At 37.3% G+C, this 21149-nt stretch overlaps 1 protein-coding gene across 1 annotated transcript in view; it reads left to right on the plus strand.

The window, feature by feature from the left end:
* The window catches only part of ipo11 (importin 11), a 132495-nt gene that overhangs the window by 92541 nt on the left and 18805 nt on the right, over window positions 1-21149 (plus strand). Inside the window, exons 23-29 of the mRNA XM_063490574.1 lie at window positions 4647-4726; window positions 4874-4954; window positions 5608-5703; window positions 6093-6206; window positions 6676-6797; window positions 11024-11119; window positions 12525-12609. Of these exons, the coding sequence (XP_063346644.1) occupies window positions 4647-4726; window positions 4874-4954; window positions 5608-5703; window positions 6093-6206; window positions 6676-6797; window positions 11024-11119; window positions 12525-12609 (674 nt within the window). The remainder of the gene's footprint in view (window positions 1-4646; window positions 4727-4873; window positions 4955-5607; window positions 5704-6092; window positions 6207-6675; window positions 6798-11023; window positions 11120-12524; window positions 12610-21149) is intronic.

Genomic DNA, 21149 nt, shown 5'->3' on the forward strand with positions numbered 1-21149 from the left:
GGTGTAGCCAAGTGACAGAAGGCTTCCACTTGGGTGGTCTCAGAATTTCATCTCTGCTTTTTGTAGATGATGTGCTTCTGTTAGCTTCATCAAGTGACTGCCTCCAGCTCCCAATGGAGTGGTTCACAGCTGAGTATGAAGCGGCGGGAATGACAATTAGTGCTGACTCTGGGTCAGGGACAAGTTCCTGCCCCAAGTGGAGGAGTTTAAGTATCTTGGGTACTTGTTTACGAGTGAGGGGAGAAGGGAGTGGGAGATCGGCATATGGATTGGTGCTGCGGCTGCAGTGATGCAGACACTGTACGCTGGACACTGTTATGAATATGACTGTTTGATTGCCTGCTAGGTGGCGCCTCCACGGCATAGTCAGTTAATTACACCTCTGGACTGACTAATATAGGGTTTGCTTGTTGGCACAAACCTAGCAAGAAGTTTGTACTTTTTGATGTCTGAAATTAGTCTGTTACTAATTAGCATTGATTAGCAAATTTCTGTATATCTGCATTTCACTTGTACAGTTTGTTGATGAAGTTCAACAACCAATCTAGTTAGGGTAGAATACTCAGTCATCTTCTTTTAAATATGATCACTTCTGGTTCCAAAAAATAAATTTAAAAAATGGCAGCATCAAAATTGATGTTCTGATGGCAGACCCATCCATATGTTTAAATGATAATGATTTCTTTTTGGCAACTAAAATATGGGTGCTGCTGATCATGATCAGGGCTTGGTGATCCTGTCTGCTTGGAGGTCATATCTACTGGTAGAACCTTGTACAGTCCCACTTCATAGACAGTTTACTCAGTAAAACAGTTAATATTTTAAAAAAACCTGTAAGAAATATATGAAATAATTTTACTAAGTTTCCTGAAAAAATTCCTGCCCTGTGTTGTGTGCATTTCAAATTTGAGTTGTCTGTGTGGGTATTTTGGTCCGTCCAGTATCATGTAGCTCACTCAATTAAGTTTTTAGGTAAGCATAACTGATCTGTTGTATACACTTAAGGTACCATCTTATCAGAAAGTACACATTTAAGAAGAGGAATGAAATACAAGTAATAACCAGCTAAAGTAATATAAAAAGCCTAGCCCTGACTCTGATCAAACAGAATGCCAAATAATAGTTATTTCTTGTCAATCAATGTCTACAACACACAACTCTGTTTTTTACCCTCTTGGGAAAGATTTGTGGTAAAACAACCTGGTTTTCCCCTCAAAGTTACTCTATTTGCTGGATTGTAGAATAACAGACAAATGCTTAATGTAACTTTCACCACTCTTCTGAAAATTTGTTTTTCCTCTCAGAGCCCTTCATTTCAAGGTTACATATCAAACCAGATTAACCTTGTTGCCACATTTTTAGTACACCCCACTAGTTTCCCTGTCATATGAACTGAAATAGCTTTTAAACTGCGCCCGGGGTATTCACGCTAAGCTCACTCATAAAAGCCCCTTTCCATGTTTGTTCCAGTCTTGGCCTTTAGAGACCTGCTGGTAGAATCTCAGCTCAAAGCAGTTATATTAGATGCTGATCGGTTCTCACTGGAGGTTTGCTGTGAGAGCTCTGCCACCAGCCAGAGCCCACCAGTAGTTTAAATCAACCTATTTTTGGCAACTTGTTACTGTTTTCAGTTACGCAGTGTGAATTGAGGCATATTTTGGAGAAACATGAGATATTTAAGTACATACTATAGCCAACCTTAATTTTGTGTCTTGTTTTATGTATTGCATCAATTGTTTGAACATAGTTGCTTACTTAGTAGTTTTATTTTTGCAGTCACAACAAAAGAAACTTGCTAAAGAGCTATGTTTAGTTTGGCATGTGCTCAGGCTATTTTATTTACCCTATATTTGTTTGTGTACAGAAACGTCTATGCAGTAATTGTCTTGTTGGCACAAATTCTAATTTGCCACTAGAGCAGGTATTGTGAAAGCAGGAGGTATTGCTCTCTTTTGAATTTGATTGAGTAATGTTTAATAAAATCATTGGTGTCACTGACAGCACAGAGATGGATTAGCCACCCACATGTTTTCCTTTCCTTTCAGGTTACCTTGATGTGAATAAAATGATTTAGACACAACAAAAGAATTTCTGTCCAAGTTAAATCTATTTGAATACATTTATTTTTGAAATATTGATTTTGCTCGCTTTTAGGCTATGAAAATAATGGCTTCCATCAAATGAACTCTTTTGTGTCCTTTACTAAATAACTCTGTAATGGAATTTGAAGGAGAGGAAAACTTCCAGCATTTTCAGTCATTTGGAGAAGTATCTGGAATACCAGCAACACAATATCTCTGGTTTTTACTGGGTTAGAGGTAACTATAGAGTTACTGCACATTTACTAAAATATATATTTTTAACTTAAAAAAGAATATGCTTAAAAGCTGTTACGTGTCAAAATATGTAAATCCAGTCTCTAAGTAAGCTTGGACATTCACACCCATTTATCCATTGTCTGCGGACCTGCCATGCTTGCAATGTTCAGTGAACTGACGTACCCTTGCTCATTCACTATTAAGAAATCTGTTGCCTTGACTTTTCTTTTCTTTTTTTTATGACTTGGGCTGACCAAACGAATGCATTTCTTTCCTCTTAATGCTTTCTTCCAGTACCAGTTCTACACAGAATGACATGTTAAAATAGTTATTTTGACTATTTAGACATTCCTCTGTTTGCTCCTTCCTTATTTATAATTTGCACTAACCTGTGTCTCCTTTGTGTTATATTCAATAATTGTCTACTCATTATCAATTCTCATTACATGTGTTTAGCGTAATATAGCCTTATACTATGTTTGGCTGATGTGATGACTAAATTGCTCCTGGAATACATAATGTACCTGAGAAGATAACAGATGGCAGAATACATTATCGTCATTACTTTATTATGTCTGACAGTTGGCTCGAGAAAACATGTTGCATGCATTAGCATAAATATCACCTTTACAAACAGGCACGCTCTTAGTGGGCCCTCTATCATTGTTTATCACAGATTCTACTATAATCTTCTTGCAGACAAACTTTGAAAAGTAAGCACATCAGGTTTAGGTGTTTTGATGTAATCAAAAGAAAGATAGGATTTTGTTTAAAAGGACAAGGAATCACAGCCTCCTAAGCAACGTTATATTTAAGTATGTGTACTAGGAAATACTGCACAGGAAAACTGTAACAATACTGTGTTACAGTTTTTAACCGTAAAAGGCTGATGGGGTATTGTCGTCAATTGCCGGGCGAGCAGCATGGAAACCAAAATTTGTGAATGCGAGAACTTGCACAAGGCGACTTAGGATTTTGAAATTGATACATTGGTGTGACTACTAGGAGGCAGAGGGGATAGCACTGGTGGTTTATTCTTTGATTTGAAGTTGCTAGTATAAATTAATTGTCTTTATTTTTGTACAAGACTTCTGTTTGAACAGTTTGTCTTTACCTTAGCTGATATAACTTGAAATCCTTGAAGTTGTTTTCATCAGTCTTAAATTAAACTAAATGCACTTAATTTAAAAGAAAAGAAAAGTTATTGATAACTAAGGAGTTTATTGTCTCATCTTGTAAACTAGGCCTTAGACGATTCATCAAGTAACTCAAATAACTTTATCGCAAAGAAGCAGATTTTTTGCTTCAATCCTTCATTTACTCTAAGAGTTTGGGACTAAAACAAACCTGCAAGAGAAATTTAATGAGGGGGCGTGTGTGTGAGTAACATGGAACCAGAGTCTGTCTAAAAAGAGGGTGAATAGCAAAGATGCAGAGCCATTTCCAAACCGGTTAGCTCAGGTGAAGTGAAACAAAGTGTGTTTGTAGCATTTGTCATTTTGTAGTCATTTTAGTCAAACCACCTGTTCAGCAAGCTTCAACATTAAGGAAAGTGAACTTAATGTTGAATGGAAGCAGCTACATTTTGTTTTAATCTGCAAAAATCTACAATAAAGCTACAGAAGTTAAAATAAAATGAACTGTTAATACACTACTTAAATCGGGTAGCTTGCTGAAGGCTGACTGCAGTAATCCCACTTGTTGTTCCAGTGTTACTTGCAGCAAGCAGATTTGAGTCTAAAGTGGGGGCATGGGCCACACTACATTCATTTATAGAAATTTAAATTAGTCTAAAATAATAAATTACATCAATTGTATTATTATACAGTTGTTTTTAATTTAATTTTTATAATTATGATTTTTTTATTATTATACCTGAGATGGCTGAATGCTTTGCTTCTTTGCTATTGCCAGATGTTACTTTACAGAGAAACATAGTCACTTAAACATACAGTCATGCACACAGACACACAAAAATTCTGTTAAATTTGATTTGTATAGCACCAAATCACAAAAATGGTCACCTCAGAGTGCTTTATATTGTAAGATAAAGACCCCACAATATAGAGAAAACCACAGCAATTATTGTACTATTGTAGGGTCTTTACCAGTCGCACCTTGAGGCATCTGTTGTTGTCGTCATTTGGTGCTATATAAATAAAACTGAACTGAATTAAGAGTCTCACTCAGCAGTCTTATCACCTCAGATTATTTAGAAACAAAAACCATATCCTCACGGTGTTTTTGATCCCTCTGTTTGTTATGCAATGCTCCAAAAATTACCTGTTGTCCAATTTGTAAAGTGCAACATTTACATTTCTGTTTTAGAGCTGAGCTCTGAGAACCTGCGTACCTGCTTCCACATTGTTAATGGCTACATATATTTGTCTGCCACAGAGTTTCTGCAGGTGAGACACAACAAAAGAACACTCACACATTTGGACTTCACAGAACTCTTATATTGGCACGATATACTGTCATAATACATGTTGGCATGATAATCTGCATAAGTTTTTACAGAACTGAACCATCTACCCTGATTATTCCCTCCCCAGAACTACGCAGAATCCTTGTGTCGATCGTTTTGTGACCTGCTGAAAGACATCACAAATGAAGGGCAGGTGCAGGTGCTCAAGGTACTCCCATTCCTCCCCTCTCACAAAAAGTCAAGTCACGTAGATGGTGTTTTTCCAAAATCACAGCTGATTGTGTCTCGTTCTCTTTTATTGTCTGGATTTATTTTTCATTGCTTTTAAGTTCAGACACTGTGAGAGGTTGTTTTGCCTGTGTGGCCACTGAAGAGCAGGTGCGCTGAAAGCACCGTTATATCCAGTAAAAGGAGACACATAAACATTTACACACACAAATTGCGCAAGCACTGCTGCTTATTAACTGACACCCCATTATAATGCAAGAGGAGCTATGACTTTTTCATTACTAATAAAAGAATTTGAGAAATGGCACATAAGGAATATCAAACGGCTCACTCTAGACCCTCTTACCTGCAGCATCACGGTCTTTGATTATGAATACAAGAAGCAGCATTTAGTTTTCTTGGGAAAGTAATACAAGATGTAAAAACGCTGCATCTTTCGCATACTGTACCGTCTATAAAAAGAAGGATTTTCCCATAACGACAGAAGTCTCTTTACATTTTTATGTGGCTGACCCTTTGTGCTCCTTTTCTGGCTTCCTCCTGAGATTTTCCTGTCAGTTTCTCTCTGCTCCTTTTGCTTACTCCACCCTCTGAGGGTCGCCCTTCATCCTTCCTCACCCTGTGTCCCTGCAGGTGGTAGAGATAGCTTTAAAGGTTAGCCCCATGCTGGGAGCCCACATGTTTCAGCCCCTGCTGCCAGCTGTCTTCAGAGGTATTGTGGATGGTGAGGTGAGTTTTACCTTTGCATCTTGCTCGAATCTACGCTGGAACTGTGTAAAAGGAGGAACCTGTAAAAATATGTTTTTCATTATTCACCACATATTTAACCTTAAATTTGTCTTTTAAGGTTTTAGTAAGTTCTTTCTCAAGTGTTAATAGTCCCGGCCCTTCTAATTTGTCCTTTACTGTCACTTGAAATGAATTCTTCAAAGACTGTATAGTGGCAATTATTGATAAGTCAGCTCAGTTAAAGGTTACACATTCACAGGATTCTGCTGTGTCAGTGGGTCCATCTTTTCCCTCTTATCAAGCTTAATGACTCGTGTTTTATGTAAAACCATTTATGCATGGTTATGTTTCATTATCTGGATGCATGATTGCGTGTCTATGATCTACAGAGATATCCCGTGGTGATGTCCACCTACCTAGGCATCATGGGTCGTGTCCTGCTCCAGAACTCCAGTTTTTTCTCATCTTTGCTAAGTCAAATGGCTTCTGAGTGTAACCAGGAGGTGAGGTTTGATGTCTGCCCTTCATTTCTGTCTCCTCAGCACAGACTCGATGAATGTCTGTGGGAGACATAAATGCAAAGTGCCTGTTAAAAGGGAATCAGTGTGAACGAGGCTGAAAGTAATGAGCCAAGGAATTGCAAATGGTAACATTTTCAAGCCCTAAAATGTTGTCCTCCTCTACTGCGAAACTCTGAGCAAAGAAATTAATTGTGCCTAGTTCTGAGATTGCAGCCTTAATCTAAATAAATGCAAAGATGTTCCTCTCTAAGTTGTCTCTCATCATACCATGCTCGTTTTGTACCACAGAGGGCAAGACAGGAAGTTTAATCAAAAATATAGGGAAGGTTGAGACACATCTCTATACAAATTGCTGCTGCTCCGTTTTTTTTTTTTTGTTTTTTCTTTTTTACTCACTAACCCTTTTTTTCTGTCCTCCTTATTTCTCTTCCTCCTTGTCTCTGCTCATCAGATGGACCAGTTGTTGGGCAATGTTATTGAGATGTGGGTTGACCGAATGGACAACATCACTCAGCCTGAGAGGAGGAAGCTGTCGTCGCTGGCTCTGCTTTCCCTCCTGCCATCTGACAACAGGTGAGAATCATTTTTGAATTCTTTTCTGTGTTGATTTTGCTTTAAGCTCATGAAAAGTGGATTGAACCGCATAGCTGACTTTAGGGCACAACAAGGGGAAAGTAATGATGTTCTTGGAAATTATTTAGTAGACTCTTGTTCATCATTACGGATATAGGTGGTGAAATTATCCTGTATATATTTCTCCTTACAGTCTTAAAATGCAGAACAGCACAACAGCTTAACGGGCGCCTGCTTTAACACTCTGGGCGCCAATTATATGTCAGCCGAGCAGCACAAATGCGGATACTGATATACACACCTTATACAGGCCAATGCAGACAGCTGGGTTTTCAGACTTGCATATGGGGGCGAGAATATATTGTCAGAAATAAAATGACTTTCCATCTCTCTTTTTGAGACTTAATGTCACAAGCTATAGTAAGCGATGTTACTTAAATCTGTAATTCATCATCCTTTAGCCAAAGCATGAAACACATTTGTTTATGTCTCTCTTCTTCTGGTGGATTATTGTCCTGACAGTAAACACTTTCTGGGCAACACCTCTCACTATGATAAATGAAGAGATAAATACGTGGATACGTGCTGACAGACACAGAGTACCAGCCCTCTTACATTGAACTTGAACATTTTCTGTGCCGTACTGACAGAAGGATGATGGTAATGATACATGTTTATATGTGCAAGTCGTCTTTTTTTAATTGTTTGTTTGTTTTTTTTCTATTAAGCTGTCACCATATTTTTTTTTTCCCCCAGATGTAACGTTGAGCATTTTCATATGAAAGCCTGTAGAGATTTACTTGCTTTTGGAGCAGGCCTCAGTAGGCCATTCTTTGGATAGAAATTTGCCTCAAAGGTGTTGCAAATGCGTACGATAAGATCCACAAGCGTAAACTGAGATTTACAAGTGTGTCCAATGATTTGTATGTAACTTACGAGGACTCACAAGCATGCGGTTCCATCCAAGCACAAATATGAAGCAATCTGACCACACGTAAAACTGTTTTGCAAATATGTACATCATAAAGCTGAATAAATACTAATCATTTACTCGCAACTTACTAAGTTCAGCTCACAAATCTTGGTTTACACTTGTGGATCATATCGGATGCCTTTGCAGCATTTTGGAGTCAAATTTCTCTCCATACCATTCAGGGTGCTACAGTTTTTGGTACTTAGGCTTTGTAGCTTTACTCCTTGGCTCCAAAATGGAATTCATGGTGAAGTTACATTTGTTTTTGTTTTGTTTTTTAAATTAGCCAATTTTGCAGCTTTTCCCCTAACTTTAAGTGACTTTTTATGCCAGATAGGCTAGTCCCAGTGTTTCAGAAACTGCTGATCTACTAGGATTTTCCCACATAACCATGTGTGGGTTTTTCAGAGAATAAGAGAAAATATCAAGTGACAAATGCCTTGTTGATGCAAGAGGTCAGAAGAGAATGGCCAAATGGCTTCGAGTTGATAGGAAGGCAACAATGACTCAAGCAACCAGTTGTTACAGGCAAGAGCAGCAGAAGACCACAAAAGACACTGCTCCTATCAGTTTAGAACAGGAAACTGAGAATACAGTTTGCAGTTCATCAAATTTTGAGACTGGAGGAAAGTTGCCTGGTCTGATGAGTCTTAATTTCTACTGTAACATTCAGATGGGACAGTCAGAATTTAAAAACCTGGTTCTGTCCTGCCATGGGTCAACAGTTGAAGATGCTAGCGGTAATATAATGGTTTGGGGGATGTTTTCTTGGGAAACTCAAAGCTCAGAACTTATTTAATATGACTAAGTTCACTGTCATGAGGTCTCAATGGGAAGCGGTGAAACAGGACATTTGTATTATGGATAGACAGCCAACAAGTCTGCAGCGACTCTCTGATGCTGTCATGTCTCTATGGCCCAAAATCTCTGAGGAATGTTTATAGCACCTTAGTTAATCTATGCTACAAAGAATTTAAGCAGTTCTGAGAAGGCAAAAGGTGTCGAACCCAGCACTAGCAAAGGATACCTAATAAAGTGGCTGATGATTGTATGTGATATATGTAATATGTTGTATATGATTTACAAAAAAGAAACCACTAGGGGAAAGAAAAGTAAATGGGATTTACTGTGACAGAGTAGTGACTACTTCTCAAAGATCTCTACGAACTAGTTTGTAAATAGTTTGTTTTGGCATGCAAGCCATCATGTAATCACTGTGAAGTTTTTCACTTAAGGGTGATTTAAGTGACAGGCACTGAGCAGCACCACTAATCAGCTATTAGTTTTTCACTTGGGAGTTGTTTTTGGTTGATAGAATTAGAATTGACAGACATGTTAAAATGATCTTAAAGGCAAACCCTATTTTCAGTTGTTGCCATGGGCACCAATTTAAGACTGTTATTCATAACCAGGGGCACATGTGTTTAGTGATTTTATTTTACCCTCCCAGGATATCGGTAGGTATATTTTACCAAAAGGATCAACTGTAGAGCCAGTGCTAGATATGATTTTGTGTGTGTGCGAGAGTTGCTTAACCATCAGGCCAGTAATCTTTATTTCCTAATTAATATTATGGTGACTAGGTAATTGAGCACATTTCAGATTATTTAGCACTGATATCAATATTTAGTCTGATTTAGTACCATGTGTATGTGTAAAATTGCCACACTTACAAAATAAGGGACACATCTGTGTATACTTGCTTCTGTGTTTTTCCCAGAACCATCTTTCATTCTGATTTTTCCAGGTTATGGCTTGTCCTAATGCTTAGTGAACTTTATGTAGCATTGCCTGGGGTCTACCTGGCTGAGAATATGAACTGACAGAAGAAGGAACAGTTGATGTATCAGTGCCCATACTCACTCACACTAACACTTCCTTCCCTGTTTTCTCATTCTTGTTGATGTAGGGGAGAAAACCCCCCAAATATATTCGGTCCACTACCACTAACCACTGAGACTCACTCAAATAGTTCACCAGTGACTGTGGCATGTCTCCAAGCTTGTGTGGTTGGGTTTCATAAACTATATTATTTTTAAAGGTTGTTGATGTCAGTTATATTTATATAGCCCAAATTGCCAGTCACTTATCTCAGGGCACTTTAGATAGAAGGGTCAAGACCTAACAGTATTACAGATATAAACAAGACGATACTCTTTAAGTAAACACTTTCTAAAAGTCGGGAGTAATCATTCTCTTTTAACAGAAGTAAAGCTCCAAGAGAACCAGGCTCTGGGAGGACTCTCATTTGTTACAACCAACTGGGGTGATTTTAAGTGAAAAGTGTAGAATAGGAGAAACAATACGACAGGCTGTTGACAGATTGGCGGGGCTGGTAAGTGAGGACTGGGAAAATACACCTCTGCAGCCAGATATATCTGCAGAATGGCAGGTAACAAATGACAACAGAGTGAAAAAAACACAAACTGAAAGAGAAGACACAGTTAATGAGTTAAATCAATAATGGCTTATGAGTGCATTTAGAGTGAAGTGAGTCAGGAAGAGGCTGTTTCAGCAAACCATGCTAAATGATATAGTGACTGAGAGTTTAGGCCTGATTTTACAATGTCTTGGGTACATGGTAGTGAATTGTTCTTTTGGAAACTAAGGAACTACAAGCAAGTGTGAAGTCATGAGATGGAAATGTTCTGTTGGAGTAATGTAGTACTTGTGTGATTGGTCTCTAAATGCTTTATATGTAAAGGGGTTTTAAACTCTGGAGTTTAATTGCTAGTTTTAGGAACAGGGAGTAGTTCAACTAGAGGCTCTTCAAATGGCTGTTATGATACAATATATCTTTTTTTAATGTAGAACTACAGACATAGTGATATAAGTGATAACAGTGAACCAATAATCAGATAAGACATACAGGATAGAGGAAGACAGGACAAAAAAAGTAAGACTTCTTGCACTTGTGTGTGTGTGTGTGTGTGTGTGTGGGGGGGGGTGTTTATGTATAAGAAGTTAATATAGTCCTATCTAGAAGTAGCAACTGGACTAGTTTTCATTGTAAGATAGAATTACTATGAATTTTTGTCCATATGAAATGCATATAATGTGAAAAAATTGTTTCCTTTGGAGAACTGTGTGGACAACATGATAAGGAACTCAACATTTACATAAACTAATAAAGTAAAAGCAACATAACACTGTCCCATTTTTTTTCTTTTTTTTTCAGTGAAAATGTACTGATGATGTCGAAAGTAATGGTGAGATCAGCATATTAATGAAGCTCTGTTCTCTGTGTTATCAGCGTGATTCAGGACAAGTTCTGTGGCATCATCAACATTTGTGTTGAGGCATTACATGATGTAATGACAGAAGATCCTGAAACGGGCACTTTCAAAGAGTAAGTATTCATATTTTTTTTCCTTGACAATTCAAGACAAGAAAAAAAACTGTGCTTATAAACTTGGAAATTATACAGTCCAAACCTTCCCATCATTTTTTTCACAAATGAATGGAGTTTGTAATTTTGACAAAACTCATGCATAATGAATGAAGACGCGCAAAAGTGCTTGAAGCACTACAAATGCAGATGCGATGCTGAAGTTGGAATTTATCAAATGCAAACCTCAGAAGAAATATTTTGAGATAAAAATTAATTTCATGGGGGCAGCGGCTCACTACAGGGAATACAAGGAAAGCAAATGAGAGATTGACTTGGCTGTATTTGCACCTTGATAAAACCTCACAGTAATGCCCGTGTCTGAGTTACCATCACTTTCTCACTGTGGGAAAAGTTACTGAGTACAGCGCTCCTTACACTTTGAACCTCCTCTACATATTTCAGTATTTTTGGTCTCTTTCTCAGCAGTTTCTTCCAGATGTTCACCAAACATAGACACCTATTCACTGCTGTGAAAGATGCTCAGCACCATACTAAGATCTAATGGTGTGAAATGAACTGAAAAGCTGGGAGCAAAGTCTACTGTATGTGTTTGCTTGCCAGTGATATGTTGAATCGTTTTGGGTCCCTGTTGGGTGTGACACGAGCAATAATATATTTGTAGATGAACATATTCCTCTGAGCGTTGTTTGCTGTTTATAAATGCAGTCAGCTGAGACAGAAAACAGTGAGTAATACAATCGTTCCCCGTTTATTTTGGAGTTACGTAAACTTTCAAACAAATAGACTTGTGTTTTCGTGAGTGGTTTAGAATTGTTCTTGCATAGTGTGAAATGAGAAGTCCTTACGGCCATGAATGAAATTCAGTAAAATAACATGCCATTTGCCAAGTCAATTTGGCATGCTACAGTTTTTCAGTGTTAACAGTACAAGATGTTGACTGTAGCTTCTTTAATGACGTGCCCAGAAGAGTTACCATTTACTAGTCTACATTTTTGTCTACCCAGAATTGTAAGCTAATTAATTTTTGTCACTTTGAATGTCATTAGTTTAGGTGGAATAGAGTTAAAATTTCTGATCACGAGTTATCAGTAGCTACGCACCAGAATCACAAAGTGTGACATTCAGGACCCCCCCACCTTATCTCTACTCACAATAAGGCTTAAGTAAGGACAAAGGAAATAAAAGACCATACACAGACTTTATACTGTGCACAAAGGTTTCACTTGTAATTCTCTCTGCATGCAGATGAACCAATATGAATAGCATTCAGGAAAAAAGGGGTGCCAGAGGGTTCAGCATTTGGAGTGCCTGTGTATGCATGCTGCCTGTTCTGAAATTGTCTCCTACTGTGTAGGTTTATTTGCGGTTATTAATATTGAGTTGAATATTATTGTGTTTGCAGCTGCATGCTGATGAGCCATTTTGAAGAGCCCAAGCTGAGTGATGATGAGGAGCCACCAACTGAGCAGGACAAGAGGAAGAAACTGGTGAGTGAAATGCATAATTCATACACAGTACAGATCTAATTTTGAAATCTTTAAATCAGTTTTTCTCTTGTTTCATTTTCATTACTGGATAATAGACAAATAGCTTTAATAATGAATTTATTTCTTATTGTTTTGAGTTTAATTTGCTGTTTATCAGAGTGTCTTTCTGTGTCCCGTGAATTTAAAAAAAAAAACATCTGTTCTTGTGATAGTTTATGCCACTCTGGAACTCATACAGTAGATGCAGAGAGGAGCATAAAGGGTTTATTCCAGGCAGCGAAAAGGAAAACGGTCACTTTATGTAGTATGTTGTCAGACACCAGTTCAGAGCAAGCTCAAAGCCTCCTGCAAGTCTTTAGATAAGCATGAATGTCAGTGAGTACCCATATGTGGCCCCTAGGTGGGAGATGTACACCAATTAAGTGGTGCATGTATGTATGAGCATGCATCCTCTGAGGATGCTTCCTGTACCACTTTACACTGTGAAAGTTCACAAATCGCTTCACTCATTCACACTATTGTTTAGCTATACTGTTGGTATCAGTGGTCTTCTCTAAATGTGTGCTCAGGCAAAATTAATTTTTTTTGTACAAATGGGATTTTATTTGTGTTTGAGTAAATACAGCTATATTTATATTCTTGTTTTACTTTTCTCTGCATGTGTGTGCGTGCTATTTGCTTGGCAGCATCCCAGTGCACTTATCACCTCAGCCCAGACCCTGACTTTTTGCTCCAGGGAAGAGAGGAGAGAAGACTTAAAGTCATACCTCTCTCTGCTTTTTAATGTTTGTGAGTCTGTGTGCTTGGAGACGTGCATGAATACATGTGTGCAAGCAATGGGAGTGCCCACATGATGGACTTTTCTATGTGAGACATAAGTTGATGAGAAAGGAGACTAATGACACTTTTTAGCAACTGTGTCTGCATCTGTATGAAAAAAAAATGTGCATAAATGTCTATATTTTTCTGCTGGTCTCAAAGATCTTGTGAGAGACACAGGTATTATTATTAATTTTTTTATTTATTAATTTTTTTTTTACATTTTTTCCCCTCTCATGTTCTTTCTCATCAGTTGACATTGAAAATCAGTGATCAGCTAATGTGAAAAAACGTAATTTTGTGCTGAAATTTAAAATAGTTATCTCCATGTGGCTTGATTATGTTTCAGGTCCACTTCTGAGTGAATTTATTTTTTCCAGCTTTCATCAGAAGCTGCTTCATATGTCTGCCATCTGCATCACTGGGGTAGCATAGGGGTCTGGTTGGGTCAGTGCCGCAGGTACGGGCAGAAGCCCTGGATACTGGCACTTAAGACATGAAATGTCACATCTCTAGAGATGAAGAAGCTTGAGGTAGTGGAGGAGGTGAAGCAGGCCCAAATAGATCTGAACACACCTCCATGCATGTTTTATTGGAATTGAAGTCCGATAGAGAGGTGGAATCTCTCCTCCTGCCACCCTGTGCAGGCGTGTGGATAGTCATGTTTTCCTAAATTTAGCCCTTAGTTTAGAATTTTCCCTTTTGAATAAAATGTTTTTTTTAATAAAGTACATTAAAAGAAATTGATTGAGGAAGACCATTTTGCATAGAAAACCTTTGCAGATAAATTTGCTTTCCAATACCATATACTGAGTGTTGATTTATCACAGTGGCTGTCAGTTAATTACAGGAAAATATATAATGCAGAATGAGTTCTATTTTGTTAAACCACTGACACATTTTCTAGTGTTTCTTGCAGTATAGTGAAAAAGTCTTGAAACATCCCTTATTTCTCTATTCTGTTAAAAAAAAATGAAAAGTTCTGCACCTGTTTAAACATGTGGAGCTATGCAGGACATGGAAATGGAGTTTATTGTAGCAATTCTAACGCGCTTAAAAGTCGATATTTAGTATGAACACATTTATTCAACACAGCCTGATCTCTCCTGTTTTGCTAGATTTTTCATTCTGTATATTATCCTGTTTCTTCTTCAGATGCTTCAAAAAAACTATAGTTTTTTTAGGCCTGCCACTTCATCTTTTATCCTCTGCTTGTCCAGTTTCCTTAATTTTCCTAGATACAAACTGCACACCATGCTAAAATAGAAGTTTTCAGACAACAGTTCTTTGAGAATTACTCTGTCGGTGAAAAAAATATATTTGATGACTGTCAAATTCATATGTTTAGCATTTTTATAGATTAATCTAAAGAAATGGGAACAAATGTGGTTTTTGAGGCTAGTGATACAATCTAAAAATTTTTAGACACAACGCTGGTTCATTCAATTGTTAGGCGCCTTTTTGTGCTTGAATGATTCAAAAACAGTGTTGAGTAGGGATTATTGGGATCATCTGAGTGATCACAGTAACAAATAAAGAAAAATTATTTCTATAAAAATGGTAAGGTACAAGACTGGATTGAAAATGAGTGAAAAAGAAGTCAAAGTCTCTCTTTGGAAACAATATAAAGAAATGAGAGTTGGCTTAGGATTTTTGCAAAGTCCTGTTTATCAGGAAGGGAGATTAATTCTTCAAGCAGATATAGACATGTATTTTCTTTAAACAAAATAATTACTTTAGTTTCTTTCTTAGTTTTCTTTTTTCTTTTCCTTGGACTTTTGAGCTTATGTTTGAGTCATTACCTTTTTATGTGGATGAATAGAACTCTGCTCATTTTCTTAATTTTCAAAGTGCCTGAAAAAGAAAGACTTTGAGCAATGTAGTCCAGCTTTGTACTTCTTTAAAGTAGCCACCTCACAGAGGCAGAGTGGGAATAAAAATTGGACTTCTGACTTGGACTATCACACCTAAATCGATCTCCCATGGAGTGTGAGATTAGAATTCAAACTGGATAGTACAGAAGTAAATGGCAGGACCAGTCATATTGTAATTTTTGTTATTTATAGGGGTTCCTCATTCTTCATTGAAGCAAATCACAATCATGAAGCGTCTCGATTGGACTGATTGCTGTCAGTGCAGGGGACCCTTGATTTCACACCAGCCCCTGCCAGCCCATTATAGAAAGTGAAAGTTTCAGTACTTGAGCTTGGTGATGACTATTAACGAAGGGAAATGTCAGCAGTGTCTCTTAAAAGGAATAATTTAATGAATATACTATTGTGGAAATGCTAAAGATTAAATATAAAAAATGAGTGAATAATTAAAGAACATTATAGTTATCTCATCTCATCTTTGTAACTGTTATTTTTTGCTAAATGGTGTTTTTTCTCACATCTTTTTGCTATTTATCTGTCTTTATACATTATAGTATAGTTAGCCATTTAACATCTGCCTGCAGGTATTGGTTTGGTGTTTTGTCTTGTCAAATTACATTTAGCTGCTTCCAAACACGGATTCACAGTCCTGATCAATGGGTGAATAAAGTGAGAATAGAAAAATTACTGTAATCATTGATTCAGTTGTTGTAAGCTGATCCCTTTAGGGATTGCCATAGTGGATCATCTGCCTCCGTCTTATTCTATCCCTTGCATGTTCTTGTCACACCAACCCTCTGCATGTCCTCCTCTAAAGTTTTCTTGTTTTCCTCCTGCCTGGCAGCTCTGTATTGAACATCCTTTGTCCAATATATCTCTTTTCTACACGTCCAAAACATCTCAGCCTTGGCTCGCTAACCTTGTCTACAAACTGCTCCTGAGCTGTCCCACTGATTATACACATTTCTAATCTTGTCCATTCTGGTCACTCTGAACAAAAATCTTAGCATCTCTTCCTCTAGCTCGGCCTCCTGTGTTTTTTGTTACTGCCACTGTCTCCAACCATATATCATAGCAGATCTCACCGCTGCCTTGCAAACCTTCTTTTTCACTCTTGTTGCTGTCTTTCTGTCACAAATCACCCCTGACACTTGTTTCCACCCACTCCACACTCTCTTCTTCATCCCTCTTATACGCCGTGCATTGCTTTGGATGGTTGACTCCAGGTATTTAAACTCATCAGCCTTCACTATATCTACTCCTTGCTTGTTCACCTTTCCACCTGTCTTCCTCACATTTACACACTTGTATTCTGACTTCCTTCTTCTTTCTTTCATATGCACAAGACCATAACAACAAATCTTGCTCCTGCCATCTCTTCATCTCCTACTGATTCTACCGATCCTTAATGTATTGCTTGCCAGTTAGTTCAGGAAGACCCAATTTATTACCTGTACTGACAAAGTGAACAAAACTAACTAAACCCGTTGTGTTTTTTACATCAAAAGTATAACTCATTTACTAATTTATGACTTTTTAATGCATATAAAAATGAAAAAGTTTCACATTAAAAACCCAGAGAAACATTAAAAATTATTTTAAACTCTTATTTTGTCAGGCGGCCAATATGTTTACGGAACCTAAATATCTTGCATTATCTTGCATTTATCAGCGGTGTACTGGCCATTTTTCTATATGTTAACAAATCCCGATGGGCCAGGAAAAAATCCATAGTTGTTTCCAGCCCTATCGGCCTAATAACTCACCCAGTGGACCTGTCACTTTGGAAACTGGGATCAGTTGCAACACACAACAAAGTTAAATTTCATTGAGATCAACTCTTACTGATGCAACCTTGGACTTACATGTTTGCCCATGAAATCTGAGTATTCTAGACAACCAGACTAAGCTAACTGCTGCTGTGTTTTGGCTTCTGTTCATAATGCATTATTTGATTCCTGTGCTTCATCTACAAGGCCAGTACCATCAAACAACAAGAAGGATACGCAACATCAAAGACTTTGTCCAGTGGGTACTAATGACATGGGTTCTGTTTGTTGTGTTATGGGGGCACACACACACACTTGAGCCCAATCACTCTCTCTCGTCTTTTTTTTTTTTTTAAAACTACACTACGCTAATGTATGTGCACAGCACACATAAAGATTATTGTGCTGCATTTATGTAAGTAAATGCCAATTACTGATTGAACTACAACATAAAAGCAAAAAAATATGTCTGCCCTGTTGCAAACAAATCTTCAGAAATAAATAGGTATATAGTGAGCTGGCTGTTTTCCAAACCTAGTCACTGAATAGTGATCCAGGAAGGTCACACTCGATTGAATACTTTGAGCAATGCAAATAAAATTCCATTTGCCTCCATTGTAGTGTTTGGACTGGAAAAAAAAATTCAATACCTATTTACATGGCAAAATACCACAAGGTTTAATTTCCATCTTTATGGACTGCTTAAATAAGCAACCCTTGTACTATTTGTAATAGTGTGTGTTGTAGGCAGGTACCTTTCTCAAGGGCAAATCAATAGTAATTGCTAAGGAAGGAATGTGTACACTAATGAGCCGCAACATTAATTTGAGTAGCTTCCTCTCCTATTGCCAAAATAGCTCTGACCTCGAGAAATGGACAAGGGACGTAAGGAAATGTCCTGTTTGCTACTTTATTCATATTTTTCTTTTTCTTTGTTTTTGTTTCTTTTGTTTTTTTCAGACTACATGATTTGCCAAAAAATTGTGACCCAGTTACAGTACAATTAAATAGGACTTGTATTAGGGAAAGCACAGAGTTAGAGAATCTGGGATACTACACGCATAACATTACTAAAAGAAAAGTTGGCCAAGTTAATTTTTTCTTGTCTTTTATTTATTTATTTTTTTTAAAGTGTGTTCACTTACACACACAATAAGGAGGCCACAATAAGAGTTACATGTTGCATAGTCTCGGAAAACCTGTTCCCCTGCATGTTTTCCGCATTCCACTTTTTTTTTCCACCCCCTCCATTTGTAACAGATGAGTTAATGAGTTGATCTTCAGTACTGCGTTATTCTGGAGTTGGTATTGGAAGGGTTTGGTAAAAATGATAGTGCTATAACAATTATTTTCAAAGTTGGAACAGTTGTTCTATGAATGTGAAAAGTGACAATGCTACAGTCAATCTCGGGCCAGCAGAAGTTTGACTGCAGCTCTACCTGAATGTTGTTACACAAATGCAATTACATTCATAAATAGAAATAAAATTGTATATATTGTATTTAGTTAAGAAGCATTCATTGCATCCTTGTACCAAAACAAAGGATTTTGCTTTACAAAAAACACCTTCAGATTTAGCCAATGCCAGTTTGTCATACTCAGATGCGGGACAGCAAGTTGGCATACAGGTTTCTTTCTTTTTTTCTTTCTTTACTTATTTTTTCAAATTGCCATTTTTGAGAAAATGTAGTTGGTGTTTGTTTTTTTTGTTTTGTTTTATTTTATTTTGTTATGTTTGACAAAATAGGCGAAAAATTGAATTAGCTAAAGTCTGCCAGTTTTAAAGTGTATGGAGTTTGACATATTGTCCAGCGTGGTTTAAAATCGTAGATAAGGAAAAAAATATTCCTATCACATTGTTGCACTGTGGTTGGTATTGCTCAAAATGAATATAAAACAGTTTTTCAAGAGAATGCTTATTAATATTGAACGTGTTCTTATTTTGTGTAGATTGGCCAAGTAACTAATTTGGCTCCTTAAATAAAAATTTAATTAAACATGCTTGAGTTATTAAGATGATAAATTAAGAAAGTTGGTGCATTTAAAATTCACATTACAGGTTTTCATTTCTCAGAGTTAACCAAAAGTATTATTTAAAGCTTTGATGAGCTTCCAATGAATCTTTGAATTGATCTTGTCATTCAACGGTTTTTCATTATTTCATTTTAAAGAACAATCAACTTGCCTCCAAAGGTCTTCCAGAGGTATATATTTATAGGAAATGAGTTTCAGCGTGTTATCAATTCACTCTGAGTCACACAAAGCATTAGTAATGAAGACTTGTCATTCTTGCTTTATTATTGCTCCTGTTCTCAAGCAGACCATCGGTGTCAGCATAATTTGGTTTTGTTGAATAACAGACCTCTCTGTTATTTTGTAGCACAAGATATAAAGATTTTCCTTTTGTACTGCCTAAGGCATACAGAGTTATCAAAATTAGTTTTCATCTCTGTCGGTTCCCAGCTTTATTGTCCATGAGAGTAGTCGGAGTTGGCATGATTGCAGTTTTTTTTTTAATTGGCAAGCGATATAGAAAAGCTAATAGGCTTATCAAGAAATGCAGAATATTGCATTGTGTCTGTAAGGCAGTACTTGGAATGCTGTCATTGTGTTCTGTTTGGATAGTTGACTAGAGTAAGTTATTATTGGTAAGTTAAAGTAAATATACAGATTGATCTGCAACCCCAAAGCCATGCAGTATGTGGTTTAGCAGTATCTTGCTGAAATATGCAAGGCCTTCCCTGAAACAGACATCTGGATCAGACCACATGTTGCTGATAGTGCCCCCATACCATCAGAGGTACACCGTCCATGTTTTCTACAGTGGATTTCAAATTTTGATCCATCTGCCCACAGAACAATTTCCCACTTTGCCTCAGTCCATTTTTAATCAGTTTTGTCAGAGATGACTGCATTTCTGGATCATTTTCACATATTACTTGTTCTTTGCATGGTAGAGCTTTGACTTGCATTTGTGGTTGGCACACACAATGATTTCCTTCTCTTCTGAGCCTATGCAGTGATTTTTTTAAACACTGCATAGGCTCAGTGTTTTTAATTGAGTGCTGAGGACCTGAAGATCATGAGCGTCCAGTGTTGAGATTTTTTTTTCTTTTTCCGATTGGTGAACCAGTGCACATCTTTACTTCTGAAGAAAACTGCGTTTCTAAGATGCTATCCATATGTATACAATCTTGTTACTGATCTGTTGCCAGTTAGTTAGTGGCAAAATGTTTCAAAATTTTCCTCCAGTGGTGTCTGTTTAGTACCACTTATTTTTCCAGGGTTTTGTTGCCCCCTGTCCCAGCCTTTTTCCGGCATGTTGCTGCCATGACCTAGTTCACTATTTCATGAATCTTTTGTGAAATAATCAAATGTCTCATTTTAAACATTTGATATGTCTTCTATTGTGACACTCAGCTGAATGTCACAGAGAAAATTAGAAGCATTAGGAAGGTAACCAGAAGGCAGTTTACCTCCATTTTCATGACTTACATTAAATCAGTTTCTTAGATATCCACACAAGCTTCTGCTCGACTAATGAGGCTAAAACGGCAGATAAAAACATGAGATTTTTTCATCCATGAGCTACCTGTAATGTTTCTTATAACTGATGCATGAAACAAACATAAATGCCATCCCATTTGGGCTGAACAGACAACTTTTTTTTTTATCATTCTAATTGGATCAAGAGGTCTGACCTCGTGCATTTCCAGCATAAATACACCAATTTTCAACCTCAGCAGAGATCAAATCTGACAGAATGAATTGCATCTGTAATGCTGTTCAGGACTTTAAAGGATTCTCAGATCCCTGTTAGACTAGTGCTAAACAGTTATCATTAGTGTTGGCATACTGATGACTCTATTCCATGTTAACATTTTAATAAGACTGCTCTTAAAAAGAGAAGCCAGATATTATGATGTTATGCATGCACCACGGGGAACATTAGAATTATTTTGCCCTATGACATTTCTGCCAGTCTTTGTTTTTACATTTCAGCTCTGCTAATCAGATGATGCACCCAAAAGCATGTTGAGTATTTAAACCTGTCAGCTCCCTGCATTTATTGGGAGTT

The sequence above is a fragment of the Pelmatolapia mariae genome, linkage group LG12, assembly GCF_036321145.2.
Source record: "Pelmatolapia mariae isolate MD_Pm_ZW linkage group LG12, Pm_UMD_F_2, whole genome shotgun sequence".
Classification (NCBI taxonomy): domain Eukaryota; kingdom Metazoa; phylum Chordata; class Actinopteri; order Cichliformes; family Cichlidae; genus Pelmatolapia; species Pelmatolapia mariae.